Here is a 21,346-nt window from a genome sequence, read left to right as displayed (position 1 = left end):
TATTCAACGGCTCTGTAAGAACTTAATTCCGTGTGTCTTCTTCGAACTGTCACTGATGTGGATTGCAAAAATTACAGCACAATGTCAACGGGGCATAAATTATGCAAAAAACAAACGATGTCCAAACGATGGCGTTTCGCTACTGAGCCCGGGTTGCAGTTGCACTCTGCGCCTGTGAATGGCTTTAATTGGAAAGGTATGCGAGGTGGTAAAGACTGTCATTTTAATGGAATAACAGTCGAGCTTATAGGTGCGTGTTTGTGTGTGGTGCTTTTGCTGTTGATGTTCCTCACGTTCGCGTAAACCACAAACAACCGAACCATCTTTGTGACAAGTTTGTGTCAGCCAGCTACAGGGGTTATTCGCTTGATTCACTTTGCAGCAAATGCAGCAAATACTGGCTCGGGTTTGCATCGGTTGGAAAAGACGGGGGAAGTCGTGAGAATCGGTCGCTAGTAGTACCATTTGCACGATTCATAAATATTTAGGAAAGTCAATAAATTACGGTATAGTTTTTAACGCGGACGTGTGGAATCTTCTTTAAGCTGATGGATTGCAACAGTGTGAATCAACATGTCATGGTCACGTCATGGTTGGTAGTTTTTTGTTGGCTGATGTGTTTGTTATTGACTATATATATTTAGAATGTATTTTAATACAATTGATATAATTGAAAATACAATATTTGTTAGCTTTACAGTATATTTTTTATGGTACTCTGATTCTTTATGATTATAAATATTATTTATTGAAAATTTGTTCATTTCGTGGCTCTAGAAAATCTAACCTATCAGCTTAAATAACTATTAATTAACTAACAAGGGAACGGGAACGAAAATAGTGCTATGGAAGTATAGAAGTCGAAGTAGTAGCTGAAAGGCTAAAGCGAGCAATTGCATGCAACAGAGGATCGTTGCGACCAACCACAGAGCGCCTTGTAGGGACAATTAGTGGAGGAAGTGACCGCAGAGAACTAGAAAGAAAATAAAAATGGATTGATGATAGGAGAGCAGAGATATTCTCGAGACCCAGAAGAAGGGTAGCGATGAATGAGGATTGAGAAAGGAAGCAGCAATCTTAAATAATGCGTAAGCCAGTCGACACCTTTCAATGTGAACCTTAGTAAAGCACTGAGCAGTACTCCTGCGACGATTTGACATACGATTAGAACAGAGCCGTCAGACACAGAGTTTGTTTTAACAAACCAAGCGTTCTCCAGGACACTGGATACTGTAAAGCTATGATATTACAGGAAATGTATCTGAGTTTCTGTTTCTCAAAATTTACTAGTTTGCCTACACTCAGCTAAGGAAGATGTTGGTCGTTCATCTAGCTGTTAGAGATGAAGAACGCACACATAAAATTAATTATGTATCGACTGGTACAACTATCTGATGAATACAGCGCGTGTCCTCATGCTAAAGCATCAAATCCGTCAGAATGTGGAAAGCTACAAACGACTGAGGAGATAGCAGACCCCGCTCTTTCAGGACCAGCACGTTAAAGAGTTAGACGAACAACTGATGGAATAGCTCTCTCAGTCGAGGGAGCTCGAGCTTCAACGGTGTAAAAGGCTTACCATCAAAATGTACCAGCCGATCATGATAATCTGGGAACATGAAGAACTACTGGAGGCATTGGGATGCCGCGTATAAGACCCTTTCCCAGAATCTTTTATTCAGACTTGCCTACTTCCTAAAAAAACCGTTTGCAGCTCCAAACTGGATTTTTTGGAGACATTTCCACCTCTGACCAAAATTTGCACTCTTCAGCAGATCCTCCAGAAGTGCGCCAAGAGCTTCAAATCTCTACGAACCACCTGTCGATTTCAAGGTAGCCAACGATACCATAGATCGGAATGAGCTATCAACTCAGGAGCCGTTATTGGGCCCGGTTGACGGCTTAAACCTGAAGATAGTAGAGGAGTTCTGCTATCTTGGAATTGCCATAACTTCGGATAACGACGTTGGCAGCGAAATCCGGAGCCATTGAATATTACAGCCTTCAACGTCTGCTGAGAACCACGAAACTTCGGGACCGCACGAAATCAGAGATATTTTGCACACTGATTCGCCTGGCGGTCCTCTATGACCATGAGTGTTGAACCAACCGAGCGGAGGATGGAGGAAAGCTCTTAGCGTGTTTGAGCGACGTATCCTCTACTATCCTTGGCGATAGGCGATACTATCGGCTATCCTTGGCGATAGGCTCGAGCATGGAGTGTGGAGGAACAGGATAAACCACAAACTTGCTTAGCTGTACGGCCAACCGGACATCCTGAAGGTGGTGAAGTCCAGCAGGATGCGAGGACTGAGACATTTTATGGTAAAGCCAAGAAGGTATTCTTCCGCGACTCCTCTTGTTATTCCCAAATCGGGGAGTACAGCAAGTATGATCAGATGAAACTTGTCGGTTACCAGGCATGTTCTCGACAACGTGCACTGCAGTAAGCAGGCCAATGAGAGAGAGAAAGAGAGAGAGATAGAGAGGGAGCGAGGGAGAGAGAGAGAATGGTTGAATTCAAATAGACAACGGACAAACAGTAACGAAAGAGTCGAGATGTATCATAGGGAATTTTAAAAGGGTTCCCAAGGAATTGTCCATTGAGAGGTGAAATGAAAATGAAAAGAAAAGGAAATGGCTTAGAAGCTTGGTGATAAACGGGCAGGATGTGCCTGGTCGAGCGCCTGGTTACTTTGGCAAACTACTATTCATAAAGGACGATATTACTATATTGTGTTTTGAATATTATTTTAGTGTCTAAATATGAAAAAAAAACTTCATACAGAACACATTGAAAGACAAAGAACGAGCTAACTGTAATGTGCGATAGACTAAGTCTATGTGGGAGCGTTCTCCTTCATTCAACTTTCTGGTGCTTATCAGAGACAAAGAATCGCATTAATCTATTTATTGAGAACAAATAATGAAATGATACATTAACCATCTTAACAATGATTTAAATAGTTGATCTGCTAAAAGTGTGCTAGTAAACCACCAGGTGTCTCCATTTCCTAAATTTATTTTATTTATTTATAATTAATAATGACGGTCCAGTGCCGTATTGTCAACACCGCTTGTGTTGAGTAAATTTTATAATCATCTTGATAAGGCATTTCCTCCTTATTCTTTGCCTTATCCCGGGCATACTCGGTTATCCATTTCCTAAATGTGCTTGAAGAAAATTTAAATATTTTTGAAAAAAAATACAGACTGTACTGTGTGTGATTTACTGTGTAAATAATGAATAACATAAAAAATTATTAAAAAGTAATAAGTAATAAGTAATGAATAGTAGTAACAAAACAAGTCATTACGTCAAGTTTTAGATTTGTTTTTGCTTTACGCTATATTGCGCAAATTATAAAGTACTTTTACATTTACTCTTTCTTCTATCCATAGTTATTCCATCATGGTTGATTATCACCCACTTCATTCCAGCACTTACGACAAAAACGGAAAGCCAGCTCCTTGATAAATAGGAAATGCATTATAAAAGCCAATTTGTTCGTGATTTCATTTTCCGTCGTCTTCCCTCGCGCCACAATCGCTTCATGATCATCAAACAAAAATAAAGAAGCCGCAGATCTTTCCCACGTTACTTACCAAGCCGCAGCAAAACCTTCTTCAAAGACAGTTTTATTTCCCGATTACCTTATTTTGTTTCTTGCTAGTCCTATAAGACATATTCCTTTGAATAGACTAGCGTGTCCCGTTTTCCCTGGGGCGTCTAATGTACGATAAATATTTGATTTCTCCCTGCGACACCCAGTACACTGGTTTCTTCTACTGTGCTTCCTGTTTCTTTCTTTCTTCTCCCCATGCTCATCGTAATACTGGTTTCCCTTCCGAAAAGAATCCTAACCGAGCAATCAGAGTAAAACCAACAACTAAAACGATCGAATCAAATCACTAAACAGTGCGGTGTCCTTTTCTGTTGGTTGTCTCCCTTGCCTCGTGGCAAACAAAAAAAAAAAAAAAACGCAACTGGTCGTGTGTGGTCAGTGGCAGCAAAAATGTCAATCACGAATCGATATCCGTTGAACTGCACTACGACCAGGCGATGTACCTTTTCCCCGGTTGGTGCTGGGAATACGAAACCAGTTATACCGCTGACCGGAAATTGAATGATAAACTACTAAGGGTTGTTTGACAATGTGTCTGTGGGCTCTGTCTTGTCCGGTACGCGAATGTTTCTTCTGTTGTCTTTGACAGGTTAAGCATATGTTGATATTGGATTAGGACTGTCACATGAACGAAGGTAAGCAATGTGTACGCCACTTTGTTTTAGTACTGTGGTTTATTTAGTCATGTTGTTTCGAATGATAGCAAACTGTTTGATTCACAGTTTGACCGGAAACCGGATAGGCATCCGTTTATGTTTTCTTTGATAGATACATTTTAGAAGGAAAACGATGCGGCTTGTTTTGAAGGGGAAAATTATTAAAACTACAAAACAGACACTATGTATTAGCTAATAACGATTTTCCTTTGCTGTCGAATTGTGACTAGACTAGTCGGAAGCAGACGGTTAGCCGATGGGTTCATTCACTTCTAAATGCCGTCGGTTGCTGCTGGATATGTTGCAGAATTGTCCGAGCAGGGGAAAAAGTTGGCAGTGGCTGGGATGGCTGCGTTGGCCCGACGGCTGGTATTTGTTGCTGCATCGCCCCAAACACTGACGCTAGGGCCGAATTCGATTGACCGAGTGGGCTTGGGATATGATCATTTGCTAGAGGTAAGGATTGTTGGTTTGAGGACGGGATGATCATGCTGGGGGAAGTTGTGGTGGCGTTCGGTTGATGCGAAGATGATGCTGGTGGTGGAGCTGTTGGAGTTGTGACCGCTGTGCTATGTGTTGTAGTAGTGGGACCAGGTGGTGCTGTTGCAGTTGGGTGTGCTGTTGGCCAGAGAGGAGCTGCGGCCAGCCGTGGTACTGGCCGCAGAATGTTGGGTCAGGTTTTATCACGCGCAAACTGAAAAGGTTGAAAGCTGTAAAGATGCAAAGTAAATTAAGTTGAAAATTAAAAGTAAAACTTAGTTATTTAGTCTTCTTGTCCTGGTTATAATACTGTTAAAGATATTTTCTTCTATAACCATGCATCCAGTGGCGGGTTTAATGGTAAGTGCAGTAAGCAGTCACGGGAAGTATCGAGCTGGTAAGGGGCTCCGAATTCACAAAGCACTTTCCCCCTTGGTCAACAGATTCAATGTGTTGAGGCGCCCCAAGTTCTATTTTGCTTAGGACGTTCGAGGGGCTAAATTTGCCGCTGCCACAGCCACAATATGATGTTGGAAAAACAGTTTTATATCAAGAAAATAGTTTTTAAAGGAAGATTCAGATGACAATTGAAAAATATTGAAAGTTATCCCTTCTTCTTGTTCTTAGTTATTTGATCATCTGTCTTGGTACTAGAAGGACTAGGCCGAAGGTTTCTTGCTTCCTTTATTTTATACGCCGCTACATTTGTAGTCACATTGGCGTAGTAGTATTCGTGGACCATTGCAGTGGACGTGTAAACAAAATTTAGCAACGAAAACTCAAAGTTTAAGTAGGAACTTAATTTGAGATTTAGGCGGTTTTGGTTAACACTTATAACAACTAGGTATAAAACGATGCCAAGAAAAATGTTTCACTTATCATCTCATTCGCAGTGTTAAAGCTAATCTAACAGTAGCAAAAACTAATTTTTATTTCATGGTAGATCTAGAAAACCAAGTCTAGAAAACCAACCCAACCCATTGTTCAACGAGAAAATATAATAAACAATAAATAATGATTGGCATACAGACAAAAAAAAACTAAAAAGTTACAATTTGCAGGAGCGATGCGGATTCGTATCATACAATTAAGGACAAATCAAACATCAAAGCTTACCATTTCAAGTAATCCTCGTACTGATGCTGCCTAACGTACTGAAACGCGGACAGACGCTCCCGTTGCTGAAGATACAGCTCACCAAGAGACTGCCAGCGACGTTTTTCAAGCTCATTATAGTGCGCTACATTCGGAGCTACATTACCACCGACTCCAGCACCACCTCCACCCCCGACTGCCAAAGAGGCCATACTACCGTAACAGGCGGCAAAGGGGAATAGAGCTGTGGCAGAAGTCGGCGCCACTAAAGGACGCGTCAACTTGTCGAAAGCTGCCGCAAAACAACCAGCCGGCGGTCCGGAGTTAGATAACAAGTGATGGCTAGTGGGAAATGCTGCACCCAGAGCAGTCGAACCTGACGAACTGCAGGAAGTGGGTGTACTGAACGTGTCGGAGTTGAAGGTAACAGGTCGTACATCCATGTTGCGCAGGAGTGATGGTTCCATCTGGTGCGAAGCGGCATGCTTCTTTAGGTAGCTTTGTCTGCAAATACGATTCAAATACAATAAAGAACAGGATCTTATAACGAGAAGAACCAGACAAGGAGATCATTCCCATAACACAGTACCTGCGGAATGATTTTCCACACTGGCCGCAGGGATAAGATTCCTCCTCGATTGTCGATGCGGTTGGTAGCACCGTAACCGGCTGGTGGTTATCGTTCGAGTTGTCCAGTATTTCAATCGGTTCATCCTCTCCGCTTCGCTCTGACTGCCGCACGGCAGCAGCCTTCGCACCTCCTTTCCTTCCTTCGCCAGACATTCCTCGCGGTTTGTGCCAGCGCTTATGCGAAGCCAGGTTAGCTGGACAATTGAACACTTTGTCACACTCGGAACACCGATATTCGATGTGAACGATGCGCGAACAGCGATGCTGTGCCAAGCCGAACGCATCGTCATAAAGCGCACGACACAACTGACACAGGTATGAACCGATCTTGTTGTCAATCTTTGACAGGATCTCCTTCGCTTCATCCGTAATCTCGACCACATTGAAGGCTGGATCGATGTCACCCTTCCGTACGACAAGCTCCTCACCATCCTGCAGCTTGCGGATGATCGTACCGGACACAGGACTTGTGTTGTCCTCGTCTACAGCACCTTGCCGTCGTGCCTTCGTGCGACGCCGTTCGCTCTTGGACGCTGAGCTGCGTGGACCCGAACCACTACCTGTAGAGGATTGCGATTTCTTGTTGCTAGTTGACGGAAAGCTACGTTCGAATAGGCGTGCAAATCCTTCAATAGCCTGCAGGTGCAGTCGCTCGTCGGCAAAGTAACGCTGACCCTCGTTTAACACAGCGGCACCTTCGTTTTCCTTTTCCTCACTGTCTATTATGTTGATCGATTCTTTACTATCGTCCTCATCATTATCTAGGGACTCTACGTCAATATTGGAACAATCCGATTTATCTCTCGTCGATCGTTCATCGTGATCGTCCAAGTGATCTTTCGCCTGATGTTCGGTGCCACCAGTAATATCAATAAATTCATCTCCTTTGGCACGTGAACGATCTACACCATCTTTCGAGAATGGCGTGTCCGCATTGGTGTCAGACCTACCGCCATCGACGGAAGGATACTTGAACGGAACCGACCTTGCACTATCATCGAAATACTGAAACACTTCCGTACGATGCTCACGCTCACTCAGCGTAGTGTTGGCATAATAACGCTTATCATCGATGCACACTGTGTCTGAGAACTGATTCCTAGCGCTTCGCCAGCTATTTGTTGTTTCGGGCACTACGGTGGGAATCACGGCCGTTGATTCGTCGAACGACTTTAAACGTTTTCTCGGCGGAGATGGTGTCGAAGGAGGCGTCATGGGCACATTCGTCGGACGCAGCGAAAGGTCCAGGGGACTTGGAAACTCCCTCGGACGAACAGTTCGCGACGGTAGTGGATCTCCGTCGGCGGGATAGAAGAACTGCTGAAAGTAACTCACTGGTGGTGTGCTGGCGGAAGTAAGCTCGGACTGTGGATCCTGTTGCTGTGATTGCTTCTGGATATAGTCAAGTGTGGTACTGTAAGAAGGCAGTAGCATTCCTTGGCTTTCACTAACAACACCCAAGCTGTTCATTGTTTCTAGACTATCGATTCACTGCTTCATACTCACGCACACGACACCTTTTTCAACACGAGCACTATTATATTTTATTGGACAGAGTACACTTTCAAACGATTCCAATGTAAGAACCTCAAAGATCTTATAACGGAAACACAATAACCTCATACACGACCAGCACCAGGTTGGTTGCGTCCTTCGCACTACACAGCATAGTAGCAACTGAAGTGTTCCTTTACGCCATAGAACAAGGCTCGGCAAAAGGATACTCCAAACAGCACGCAACCAATAGCAGATAACTCCTTTGGCGATACGTACTGCGCACACTCGTTAACGCCTACGTCATTGCGAATGCAAAAACCCGGACGAATATGCCTCACACCCGTTCTGACAAGCAATCCTGTGCGACCTATCGGTATGGCGCATGGCAGACGCAACAAGTGAGTCTTGGACGCGAACAATTCGTGAGCGGATCTCTTTTTCTCTCCTGCAGATAAACTCGATCCGAACCGCATCCTCTGACTCAAGGATATGCACACAATTAGTAGTAGTCACCAGACCTGCCATCTTGGTCACGCCCAACCAGAAGATAACCTCTCACAGCCGGCACTCTGTGGAGATGTTTATTTATTCATACCGTTTCACCATCCACATAGACTATGCCGAAGCGGTATGCAGAAGTTAGCAAGTAAAAGTAATTCCGGTCCATTCTAAACATATCTGGGCATGGTAGCCGGGTGGATCACTGGTACATAGCACTGGAGAAGCCGACAAGACGAACCAGAAGCCAACGTACGCTTACCGAAGGACTTTAATGGTGGAAATCATTGCACTGTACCAACTAATGCAATGCGCTTTCATACAGCACGGTGCACGGCAGTATCGGAAGGTGTGGGTGCGGTTAGTCCGGATTAACCGCAGTACATACATACATACTCCAGGAGCTCGGTCATAAAGGGCGAAAAAACTCAGCCACCCTTTTTTTTACGGCCAAGTGGATTTGGTGCACATGTGTGCCGCGAAAGAAACTCGAATCGTACGCTACGCCACAGTGGAATTGCTCCATTGGATCGTCTTCCTTGGTCTTCCGATCTGAACACCCGATTCCATCGGATTGGGACCGCCGCTAGAATGGGAATGCTTTTAGAGATATTTCGCCAAACCGGTATGCAGGTGGCAGGTCCGTTGGCACGCTGAAACGAGGGTTCCAAGAAGGAAGCAAAATGGTGAGGTTTTTGATACATACTTTTTGTATTTAGATCGACTGGTCTGTCGTCGTGAGCCTTGACACGAATGTGTAGTGTCATCAGATGGATGTGTGCATGTGTGTGTGTGTGGGCTGTAATTCTTTTCCCGGATAAAAGGGGAAAAATGGTTTATGTTCAGCGAGGTTGTAAAAGGAAGTTTTTTGGCAACTGACTGCGTTACTATAGATTGCACTGTACCGAATCGGACCATGTGAGATAATTGACACGTCGGTTGCAAATTGTTTGGAAACCGTTTAAAGTTGTTTATTGAATGTATATGTACACAAGTCCTCAACTTTTTTGTGTTTTTAGTTTTTATGGAATGAGTGAGTTAATTTACAGCGGTATCAAAATTATTTGTTTATATGATGAGATTAATACAAAAATGGGAAAAAAGTGAATTTAAAAAAATTTTAATTTATATATTTGCACAGAAAAAAATGTCTAATTTTTATAAAAACAACATTTAAACAAATCAATGATTTTTTAAATATTTTAAAACTTCAAGAATTTTGAATCTGAGTGCTAGAACATTGATCACTGGAGCACGTGAGTAAAATCAGAGCAAAAAGCTTGATTTTTGCTCTTGTATTTGAAAGTTGTATTGTAATCAAACAAATAAATTTTATTTATGTTTTAGATCTTCAGCATTAGCGGATCATTATTGGATCATTATCGTATGAAAAAAACCTTAAAACAATCTATGACATTGTGTCCAACACTATTGTGTTTGTCCCTTCAGCTTCTTTAAACTGATAAATCCGGTTTTTTTTACAATATTTCCCACTAGTAATTCATGTAAAGATGTTTTCATGAATATTCTGCTTTCTTCCGAGTATTGTTCATTTGTGTACATGTGTCCGGTAAAGTTCACCTAAAAGTGTACAGTGAAAATAGAATTTTAAGAAGCAATTTAAGAGCAAACGAGTCAACATAACCATCCGTAACCGATGTTTGAATTTTTCTCAAGTAAGAAAAATAGTATTGTACGAAGCACAAATTTCAAGAAAAATTTGTATGAAGGAGTTGAATAAAAGTGCAATACAGACCGATTTTCTCAGTTGAAAGTTTTCTAGATTAACAAATTATGTTACTACTAATTTAATTGTTTTGCTGCTAATAGGAAATAATTCTTCTTTTCATAGAACGATTTATTAAACAATAAAATTCTGCTTAAATAATAATGAATTTTGAATAATTATGTGTTCTGTAATGAGCTTCAACCTTCAAATTATTTAGAGTTGTCATTATGCTCTTTATTTTGTCGAACTAAAGCAAATTTTATTTAATTATTTCTATTTCTAAAATATATGTTTTTTTTATTATTCTCGCATTGCAATAATACGGTCTATTTTCGAATGGCTAACACCGCGTGTGTTAACTTACCACCACAAACTTCAAGAAGGCAGTTCCTCCCGGGTTGTGACTTTTCCACATGCACTAAACCGTTCTGTCCTTCCTGAGTCCTATCAACTAACCTTCTTCTAACAACAGACTCCTTGAGGATTCGAAGACCAAATGATCTTCGCCCGAGGGTAGTTCCGGGTCTTTGAACAGTTCAATAGTTTAGCTTGTTGATCGACGGACCACAAGATAGCTGCGAAGAATAAATAAAATTACAGCTCTGACAGCGACGCATGCAGACATATATATTGTTCACAAATACTGAGTTAAAAATGTAAGGTTCGAAAGCATCAGAAGCATCATTAAAATTACGGCAAATACAGAGGAACAGATCAGGAGATCGGATAGCTGTGCGCATAGAATTTTAATTTCCATTTGAATTCTCATCAACAAGTTTGGTCATTCAGAGTCACGTCAAGTCTACCAGAGCATATTTCAAATTGTGACAGCCGTGTAGTTTTTACACCGCAAAGCTAGCCGCCATCTTGTACGCACTATTGACGGTGTCGCACCAGTACTTCATTTTTACTGATAGCCTTAGTGCTATAGAAGCGCTGATATCCTCAAAGGCTGTTAAGAGTCAGAAATACCTTGCCATACAAATCATTGTACTACTTAGCTCAATGTTCATCAAGGCGTTTAGGATCTCGCTAATTTGGGTCCCTTCTCGTTGCGAAATCCACTACAAAGACAAGGCAGACTTACGACATTTTACGACCGACCAAGAACCCTTGTACCCGAGCTTCCTTGGGTTTCCTTTTCTCGTCCTTAGTGCAAGTGTTCCTGCGGCCTTGTTTCGATGGGCTCTCTTTGGACCGGGAAATCATACGAATGATGTTGCAACTATTGCCAAATTGTTTTGTATCTACAGCGTATAACTCTTGCTCAAACGAAGTTGTGTGGTGGAGGTGTCGAATTCCACGATGTGGACCACTTTCTGTGGTCCTGCGTAAAATTCTAAACCGCCGGACCCTTCTTGTTGATGTCGTTGATGTTGATACCCTTGTCCATATGATTGGGCACATGAATCAGACTATTACTGGCTGCCAGGGACCTCACCTATATGTCTTGCTCTATGAGTTCTTATCCCCATTATACCTTCCATTATCCTTCCAATTCTTATTCCTTTTTCATCATTCCAATTTTGTTACAGGTTGTGTTGTCTTTGTCTTAAATAATTTTGTAGTGCCATTACCATTTCAACATTGCCGTAAAAATGGAGTCAGGCGATTAAATCTGGCAGTGGAAATGAAGGCTGCGCTGGTGCTGGGTTCGGAAGTGGCGAGTGCAGTTCATTAGCGAAGTCGCTCGTGCTGCTATGGGATAGAGCTCGCTGATCATTCTTCAATGTGATACTGACCTGGTCGAGCTTGAGGTGTCACCGCTGGACTGTCGGGAGCGCACTGTTCACAGGCAAACAAATAAGTGTGCTTGTTTTGTCCATTAACTAAGCTTGTGTTGTTCCAGTCCCTTCATCGCAACAGGTCTGAACGAAGGAAATCCATCCATTCCCTCCCGCAATATTCCAGCATCAAAACCGGACTGACTTTATTACCATAAAGTGTATGTAATAATATCAGCAACAGCATAACCGAGGATGCCCAGGATAAGGCAATAAACACAACAAGAAAATGCCTTGTCAACAATTTCCAATATCAGCAGGGCTCAAGGGCTGAAGAACGCTGAGATGTTAAACTAAATGTTAAATAAAAACAAATATTTTTTCCTCAATTCTAAACCAATGCAAAAGTGATAAGCTATAAATGTCGCTTAGCAAAAATTGGTGAATGAAAAATTAAAAATTTAAAGCAGATATTCATACAAACTTGCAATGATCGATTGGAAGCGGTTATGAATTTACGTTATCTATCATACTTTTTATACCTGCCTGTGTATCGTAATCTTATAATCTCAGCCAAGGTATCAACCTGTTCAGTCGACAGCCAAACACACACAAAAAAATGACAATCAGACCTCACGCGACAGCATTGAAAGTAGCAAAAAAATGAAGAGCAAAAAATTAATCAACCACAGCAGAAAACAAAACAAAAGCCAAAAGGCAGCGTGTAGCAACCGAAGTGCAAATCGTTGATTTATGGTCCAAAATATCATCAGACGACGTGACGCGATGTTGTAAATCCGGCAGCACTCAGACATGCCGATCCCAGACGGGATATGCCAGATGGGCATTTTTTTCGGCGGAGATTGTAAAATCGGCACTTCCGAACCGAACCCATGCCTTCCCAGATTGAATGCGGATTAAAAGTTTTGAGCTGGTGAGTAACGGGACTACCCGTGCGGCACATCACACCGGCGTTGGATCATGGAAATATGATTGTGTGTTTTGTTTGCACTACATCACGTATCGTGCACGCGTGCTGAATGTATCGATTTATCACTCAAACCGAACGGTGGCCACCTTACATGTGGCGATATATCACGCGGATTTGTGGCTTCGTGGCTGACAGCCACCTGCCCAGTAAATATGGTACAATTGGCTTGATTTGTGCTTTGGCCTAGTCCAATGTAGAAGTGTGTAAGGTAGTGAAGAAGGAATTAGCTTTCGTTGGGTGATGGCACTAGCTACTGGTGAGGTGATTAAGGATGGATCGTTTTTTCCTTTCCGCTGCAGTTACGATGCAGGCCGTTGCAGTGTTAAATCGGGTAAGATAAAGAAAAAATGTGTTAGTTGCATTGTCGTTGGTGCAGGGATTTGCAGGAAAGCCCATTGTGTCTCAATGTTCGCAATTGCACGGCCTTGGTCCTTAGCATTAGGCAATGTGTACGATGTCATAAGAATGTTTTTTGAGTGGTAAAGTAAAACAAAGAGAGACACATTTCAGTTGTGTTCACAAATCAGAACTGTGCCAATCCGTTTATTGATTAACGTAAGGAACAGTTACGTAAATAGGAATAACTCATCGTATCGGTATCGTTGGACAATGCTCATTTTTTTTGGTACATAAGAATGATTGTTATCAAATCATTTTCAATCACAAATACCCTTGAAATGAAATTACCTTCACAGGGTTTAATAGAGTGTGTAAATGTCGATACCATGTTGCCGTCCAAATGGGGTGGAAAATTCAATTCAGCACGGGATTTTCCCATGTAAAGATTTGCAAAAATGCTACACACTTCTGTGTGCAAGATTTTTCGGTTGCTAGTTGCTCCTATAGCTTAGAATTCTGTTTTTCTAGCTATTTTCCTTTACCCAACAAAAAAAATCCTTTCAATTTTCTTTCCCTAACACTTCTTTCGATTGTCGTCCAGAGAACCAACCATTACCATAGGTAGTGAGTTCACTACTTACAACAAAAATCCGAATTTTCCTTCCATAACGCAATCAAAAATCCATCACTTTTGAAGATTGCTCAGAAAGGTGTAGCGCTAGAGAGGGATCGACCCTACGAAAAAATAGCCTGACTGTGAGTTGCAAAAAAGGTGGAAAAAGTTGCGTACGTAATCTGGTCTGGGAGAAACATTGGAAAGAAACAGAGTTTATCTATTCTTCCGCATAAGTACGAATTTATTTGCACATAGAAGAAAACATGGGTTTAACAACTGTGCAAAATTTGCCAGTTGTAGAGTACAGCGTTCTGGCATCTGGTAACAGTAATGTACCGATGATGCATTCATCATAATAGTTTAAGAATTATAGGAATGATCGTAACAGTTGACATACTTTAATAATATTAGGACTTAAATAGCTTGGATTGCGGTTTGGTATAGGCTTTGAATTCCATGAGCCTAATAATTTCAAAATAATTATGGATACAGGATGCAATACATCTTAAATTTGAGGTTCCAAATGAAGAGATGTTGTCAATGTTTTTAATTTGTTGATGTTGAGATGTTGTAATGTTAATAATTTCAAAATAATTATGGATACAGGATGCAATACATCTTAAATTTGAGGTTCCAAATGAAGAGATGTTGTCAATGTTTTTCTGCAGATCATAGCACTATAATATACAATTTTTATTCATAAAAATCAGTTTAAAAACCTCATTTTTTTCTGTTTGATTGATTTTTGATTGACTACTGGCTGATATCAGCACGAAGATAGTCCTTATTACTCGCCGTTCGAAAATGGCGTGTGTATTGGATTCCTTCGTCAGCATAGCCCAGGACTCGTACCCATAGAGGACTACCGGACGTATCAAGGTGCGGTATATCGTACATTTCGTGTGTTGTTGAAGTCTTCTGGATCGCAGGAGTTTGTGGAGTCCGTAGTAGGCACGATTCCCCTGAACAATGCGCCCTCGGATTTCGCTGCTTACGTTGTTGTCCGAAGTTACGATCGTACCAAGGTAGCAGAACTCCTCTAGCACCTCGAGATCGTCGCCGTCAACTGATACTCTGCTTCCGAGTTGGGCTCTATCACGGTCAGAGCCTCCGGCAAGCAGGTATTTTATCTTCGTCGCATTGATCTTAAACCTAATTCTATTGTCCTCGCGTTTCAGTCGGATGTACGCCTCGCACATAGCCGCAGATAGCACGGGAGATGAGGATCTCCCGTGCTCACCGGAGATGAGGATCCCCGGTGAGGATGGGATTAGATACCTGGTCCTGTCTGTCGTGTGTAGACCAGTGTCCCATTCGCCTCAGCTATCGATTAGCGATCTATTATCGCATGTATGTTGGCCACTTGATATTTAATAATTTAATTCTTCTTTTTAACGTGCTTCCAACGTCACTTCAAATCGCCTTCTAAGAGTATAAGCTGTATAAGAAGAAAAAAATCGATCAACTGCATTACAATACTAAACCGAATCAAGCTCCCAATAAGCGTAACTTCGTACACTACCCGTACAGCGTGGCGCATATTATGTAAAATTCTGTCTCATCCCCTTGCCCTTCCGTACACTGTTGCCTTCCGTTAGAATCCGTTCAATTGCCATGCTCCGTTCTAGCATGCGTTCAACATTTCGCTTCCGTTTCGGTACGCCTAGGGAGACAACGCACCTACATGTACATGTCTCCGGCTCGATGTTCTTTCCAATTCCGGTATGCTAAGAGGACTTACACGGTGGTAAAATCGTGCAACATCGATGGCATCGTACGAACTCAGGAACGCTATTATAAGCGCATTTTCCGCAAAATCTACGCGCTGCATATTTGCTTGCGGAGAGATTGTTCTTTTGTTCGGTCTGAAGGGTGGTGAGTACGAACCATGGCGCTTCCGTACAGATCCTGCCAAGGACTTGTGGGATTCTTTTTCATCTATTACCTTCCCGTCGGATGTCCTTTACCCATCAGTGCCGATTCACCGATACCATATTGCGCTTAAGAAGATTATCTTATTATTGTTATTATCATACGGCACGGCAGTGGCGTTGTGTGGAATATTTTCTTTGCATGCTACTTCCTGCTGAGCACAACACTGGTTCCCCCTTTCCCCCATATTTCGCTTTTGCCATCGAGGATGTGACGCACTTTTGGCATGATTTATTAAACATGCACGAACCTGGTGGCGCACAATGGATAATGGATGCGGTGGTACCATCAGCCGTTAGTGGATTACATCCGTAAGGATTACAGTGGCACTATCGACAGGTCACCAACGTTGAAATGGGCCCGGTCATTTCGTGCCGGACACATGCCAAGAAAAAGCAACCTGGTGTGGATAATTGAAAACGGCTCCATCGATCCGGAACGAACAATTTGTTTTCAGCCTGCTGCCTAAAGCTAAACCACAAGATCAGAAACAGCACAGCCGAACGAAAATGTTGGCCCGTGGCCAACCAGCAACACTTCGTCGTACCCATCCCAACGTTTGGAAGATTCCCACCCATTTTCCCATGATTTTTGTTTCCCTTGAGGCCGCATCCGACATGCACTAGCAACGCGCTACGATAATGAAGTGGGCGTAATTTAATCGCGTTGTTTGCATAGTAATTGAAATTTTAGGTAATTTTTGTTTCGGGTACAATCTGTATTATACGCGTTGCTTGATGTGGAACAAGGGGAGCAAAAATGAAGTGAAACAGTTTAAGGGGCCAAAACCAAGATGCTACCATGAAATTAGGAATTGGTTTAAAAATTTGCATACAATTTTTGACAAATCGCTCGACGACGACGACGACGACCAACAAGAGGCGGTAAGATGAGAAAATTGAGCGTGAGTAAGTGGACAGATTTGCTAGCGTGCTTATTATTATGAAAATGTAATTAATAAAATGGGACTTGCAGGTAGGTGAGGAGCATAATCGATCGATAAAAAAAATGTTTATTGAAAAATTGTATCATAATAAATCGTTATTATTAATAACATTTATATATCAATAAATCAATATTTTAAAATATTTAATATTTTAGTAAACATATATTTCCCTTATGCCGGAGTTGCATTTCATCAATACTGAAACACTCCTTTCAAAGAATTGCTCAAATAGCAATGAGTTTATTAGTCTAAATAGACCAATCCCAGAGTGTTTCGCTAGTCTGCTCCCATTAAAACTCTCCTTCACTCCTGTCACTGCATCAACAGCTCATCCAAAACAGTATGACATATTTTCACAGTCACCACGTTCATTAGTGACTGTCTCAATTTCCGACAGCATTCCAATTATGAAGCAACACAGCTAATAAAGCAACGCTTCCTGCAAACCTATCGAGCGAGCGAGCCAACCGGGATAGAGCCAAAGGTCACAAATTTAATAACAATTAATTCCACATTGTTTGCTGCCATCAACCATAGAATCTACCGGCCTAGTCCTGTGTTCATACCGCTAGAATTTCCTCACCGTTCGAACATTGTACAGTTAATTACGGCAAAACACAAGCATAAAGTGAAAATTAAATTGCGACACTAATAACTTCATTTCCCTCCCGGCTAGTGAGCTCTGGCGTTATTCAACCCTTCAAACTGGAGGGGTGAGATGTTGAAGAGAGACGACCGGAGAGTATGCCAGACACCGAAAAAGGACATCCTGCACATGGAAGCAAATCGGTCTGGTTCATATGTGGTGCGGAACGGAATGTCCATCAGGGATACTTTTGGGAAACCCTTTTTTTTTTTGTTGCTATCCGGATCTGGAACGTGCCAAGATGAATCTGGAATGTTTTTTGATGAAGCATCGTTACAGGCAGCACCAGATAAAGTAGAAATTGGAGTAGAAGTCCAGGACGTTCTGGTTACCAGTTTCTTCTGAATGTCTTTTCATTTCTTCAGCCCACGTGTCTAACTTCTAAGATGAAAGAGAAACGCTACCTTAGTACGGGAAATTTAGTAATTGTATCATTTCACCACAACACGTTAGTTGTGCTTTGTACTGACTGATGGGTAGATTTACTACGAACAGGCATGAAACACATTGTCCTTTTTATTCACTTGAAACACATCCTTCAAATGCTGCTGATTGCTGAAGTGTGCTCATTTTAACAATGTGGTCAACAATGCAAATCCATAACGACCCGTGTAGGGACGGTTGAACGAGTAAAAATCGTATGAAAAAGAAATTACACAAACATTCGTAGCCTTGTCACCTTTGTAATGGGTGTTGAAAATGGTTAAGGAAATAAAGTTATTTCAAAACAAATGCAGCAACCGAGAACGGACATTAGTTACGGTGGAATCTTTTCCTGACCAGTTACCTGTGTCGGTCTGCCGTGTCAGCCTTATGAAAGGTATGTTTCGTTCCCATTTTTTATATGGGTAGAACGGCTTGGCCGTGTTGTTTAGTATCCAGTTCAATAATAATCAAAAGATTGCATAATTTTTAGGTGTAAAAAATCATGAAGATTGGAGGCTCAAAAATAGAAGACACCAACATAATAATCTACACCATACAAGCATCGTCAAGAAGTAACTTAACTTGAAGTGATGATTAGACATTTTAGGAGAATGTTTATTAAATTCTTCTGTAATATATAAATTGCTTAAATTCAACGGGCCATAAGTGACCCATTGAAGCAGTCGTATAGTTTTACATTATTTAATTAGTGTACATACAGAACATATATAATAAAGAAAGGTGGTCCGTGACAAGTCAGGCTCAAAACGATTACAAACGACATTGAACTCACGGCACATAACAATAAACTAAAGCGAGTAAGGCGTTCCTCAACGTCGAGTAACGATCGAGCACGGAACGATCGCGGCGAGGCGTACAAAGTCGAGAAAGGAGCACCGGCGAGTCGATCCGATTGTCGAGAAGTCCTGCGACGAATAGCCTACGTGTGTTGCATGTGCTCTGGTCCAGTGGTTCAACTCTGAGTAGCACACATCGTTGAGCGTAGTCATGCGGGATACTTCAAGTCCGCAACGCAAAGCGGGTGAATTTACACAGAATGGATTTTAAGCGCGCTATGGAGCGAGCAGCCTATGTCCACCGAAGACCACAGATGCGTACTCCATTATGGATCGCACAAACGAACAGTCTTGACTCTGACTCTGAACAGTCTTGATCTTGACGGATGTGAGGTCTAACAACCTAACCGTGGCTTATATACGTCTCTTGATGTCCAGCCCTTTGAGAAGCACTTGATGTTAAGTTGATTCTCTTAAAGCTAAAGGGTTTGTTAACAGGTTAGTTTTCCTTTTGAAATTTCTCATATTACGAACACTGTGTCTGTGCGGAAATTTGTGCAAAGTGAGCTAGCGAACAAATGAATGATCACTCGTGCGACCATATAATTTAAAAAAAATGCTAAAATAATCAAACCCCATCTTTAATACACTGTATTGAGAAGCAGGCATGAGTTCTTTACTTCCATTACTTTGCAAATTTCCTTCAAATACATACACAGAGCAGAGATGTTTGTCGGTGCTGATATCCTGACGGTGGTCAAAGCCGGTAGGATAGCAGGGCTAGGGCACGTGATGAGGATGGCTTACTCATGCCCGCCAAGAAGGTATTCGTCGGCGACCCGTTTGCGAGCACAGCGAGCTCGTTGGCTGGATCGAGTGGAGCCAAACCAGTCGGAGATCGGATGCAGCCCTAGACTGAGGCTCCTGGCAATGGATTGGCGTCCTGGCCATGTCTACGCGACGTGCTCAACCCTGAGCAGGCCATGAAGAAGAAGAAGAAGACATACACAGAGGTGCATCTTATTTATTATTTATTGAGGCAGCCATCAGTGTTTCTGGTTTAAATCTTACCATTTAAATCGATATGTGATGTTGGCAATACTCTTCCTTTCTATCGCCTTAAGTATCGCCTGATGGGTCGTTTGTGATATGTTCTGTGGGAAATGGTTGCTCAAGTTAACATTCTACATCGTATTTTAGATCCTTGTATTTTGATCTATGAATTTTATCATTATTTGAGATGGATTTTTTAAGGTTTTACATGTTATTTTTACCTACTCGTCATAACTTCCAAATACTATTAGCTTTTCACGTGACCAACACACAACCAAATTCCCTTTTTCATTTGTTATCACTGAAATACGATGACATATTTTCAATCAGATTAAGAAATTCTCTTTCCATCCTGTCTCGGTAAGCGCATGGAGACACCTGAGAAGAAAAATTCATTCTTTGTTGGAGCTTTGGACCAACCCTACAGAACCATCTGGACGGAATCAACGGTACCGTGTGTGTGTGTGTACATGACCAACAGCATGTGTGTCCCCTTCCTGGTGGCTTGATAATCTGCCAACAATAACATCTCAATTAGTTACGACATTCTTGACACGCGTTACGTGCCAGTAAGGAATGTGTGACACTGGTCGAACATTTTGTCCATTGGTGTCGGCAAATCCCTACCAGACTCCCAACGCCGCATCGAATCGGTGTACGAGTGTATTAACTTTTCACAATTGATTTTGCACAATGAAGCATAGGGTGGGAAGATCAGGTGACGATGGGTGACAGATTTTTATCTTCTTTTACTCTCTTCCTATCAAATTGTAGTTTCCCTAGCAGACATCTGAAGATCGCTAGCCGTAGTGAAGTATGTAGTTCCCTCAGAGATGTGTACAATTTTTGAACCACTCTTTTGTGTGGGGGGGGGGGGGGGGGGGAGACAGACAAAGATGAAAGGACAATTACATACACATACCACATCTTAAGAATGTCGTCGTACCATCAAAGTATTTTCGGTCTTACAGCACCCATAGACCTGCGGTACGGTAATCTCCCTCGTTGAGTTCCCATGGCGCAAAGTATGTGAACACAATTTGTTCCCGTTGTGGAACATAAATCCCTCCCCACTGCGCCACATCTCATTGGGATTGGACTTTTTGTGACATTTGTGGTAAATTCCTGTAAGTCGCCCGCGCCACAGGGAATAGTAAACGTTCCGGATTGGAGAAATGGAACACTAGCGAAAGGGAGAAACAGGGTTTATTTTTTGCCCGAGCTACTTGAGTGTGCATTTCATTGAAATTCGTCCAGTTCAACCCTCGAATCCTGGCTACTATTAACACGCTCGGACCTGATTTGATAACACCCTGAAGAAGCATGAAAAAATGAAACATTCCACAGGTTTGTCGAAGCGCGTCTGATTTATGAATGTAGATGAAAATTTATGCCAATCTGCGTGGTAATTAGGTGCTGGCTCGGATCGTTCATTAAGCGTCCCGCAGTTTTCCTTCGTTGCGTTGCATCGAATGCCTGCTGGTCGTTGGAAGGAATAAGTTTTTAGCTAGCGATATTCTTTGCCACGTTTCGTCACCACCGGCACCAACGATGGTAGGACAAAACTGTCCAAGGTGTGTCATAATTAATTACACCGAAATTGAAACTTTCCACCGATACGGATCGCCGATATGCTTGGACCTTAGATATTACGATCAAACGCAG

The 21,346-nt window shown here is 42.1% G+C and overlaps 1 protein-coding gene across 1 annotated transcript; it reads right to left on the bottom strand.

Moving 5' to 3' along the window:
- Positions 1–4,886: 4,886 nt before the first annotated feature.
- Positions 4,887–7,973, bottom strand: LOC126557328 (zinc finger and BTB domain-containing protein 17). Its single transcript, XM_050213052.1, has 3 exons — positions 6,447–7,973; positions 5,879–6,361; positions 4,887–4,992 (listed from the first exon to the last, which is right to left on the bottom strand). Exons 1-3 carry the CDS (start codon positions 7,955–7,957, stop codon positions 4,956–4,958), a joined length of 2,031 nt encoding a protein of 676 aa, XP_050069009.1. The 5' UTR covers positions 7,958–7,973; the 3' UTR covers positions 4,887–4,955.
- Between the last annotated feature and the right edge of the window lie 13,373 nt (positions 7,974–21,346).

Source organism: Anopheles maculipalpis, chromosome 2RL, assembly GCF_943734695.1.
Source record: "Anopheles maculipalpis chromosome 2RL, idAnoMacuDA_375_x, whole genome shotgun sequence".
In the NCBI taxonomy this organism is placed as follows: Eukaryota; Metazoa; Arthropoda; class Insecta; order Diptera; family Culicidae; genus Anopheles; species Anopheles maculipalpis.
The sequence above is the reverse complement of the archived record's forward strand: the minus strand, read 5'-3'. Positions and strand labels throughout refer to the sequence as shown.

Bases quoted from the DNA above. Each gene is read 5' to 3' on its own strand.
- LOC126557328 (XM_050213052.1), bottom strand. From the start codon at position 7,957: ATGAACAGCTTGGGTGTTGTTAGTGAAAGCCAAGGAATGCTACTGCCT. The intron at 6,362-6,446 runs GTACTGTGTTAT...TCGTATTTGCAG, and splicing joins TGTGGAAAATCATTCCGCAG to ACAAAGCTACCTAAAGAAGC. The intron at 4,993-5,878 runs GTAAGCTTTGAT...GCATCTTTACAG, and splicing joins TACGAGGATTACTTGAAATG to CTTTCAACCTTTTCAGTTTG.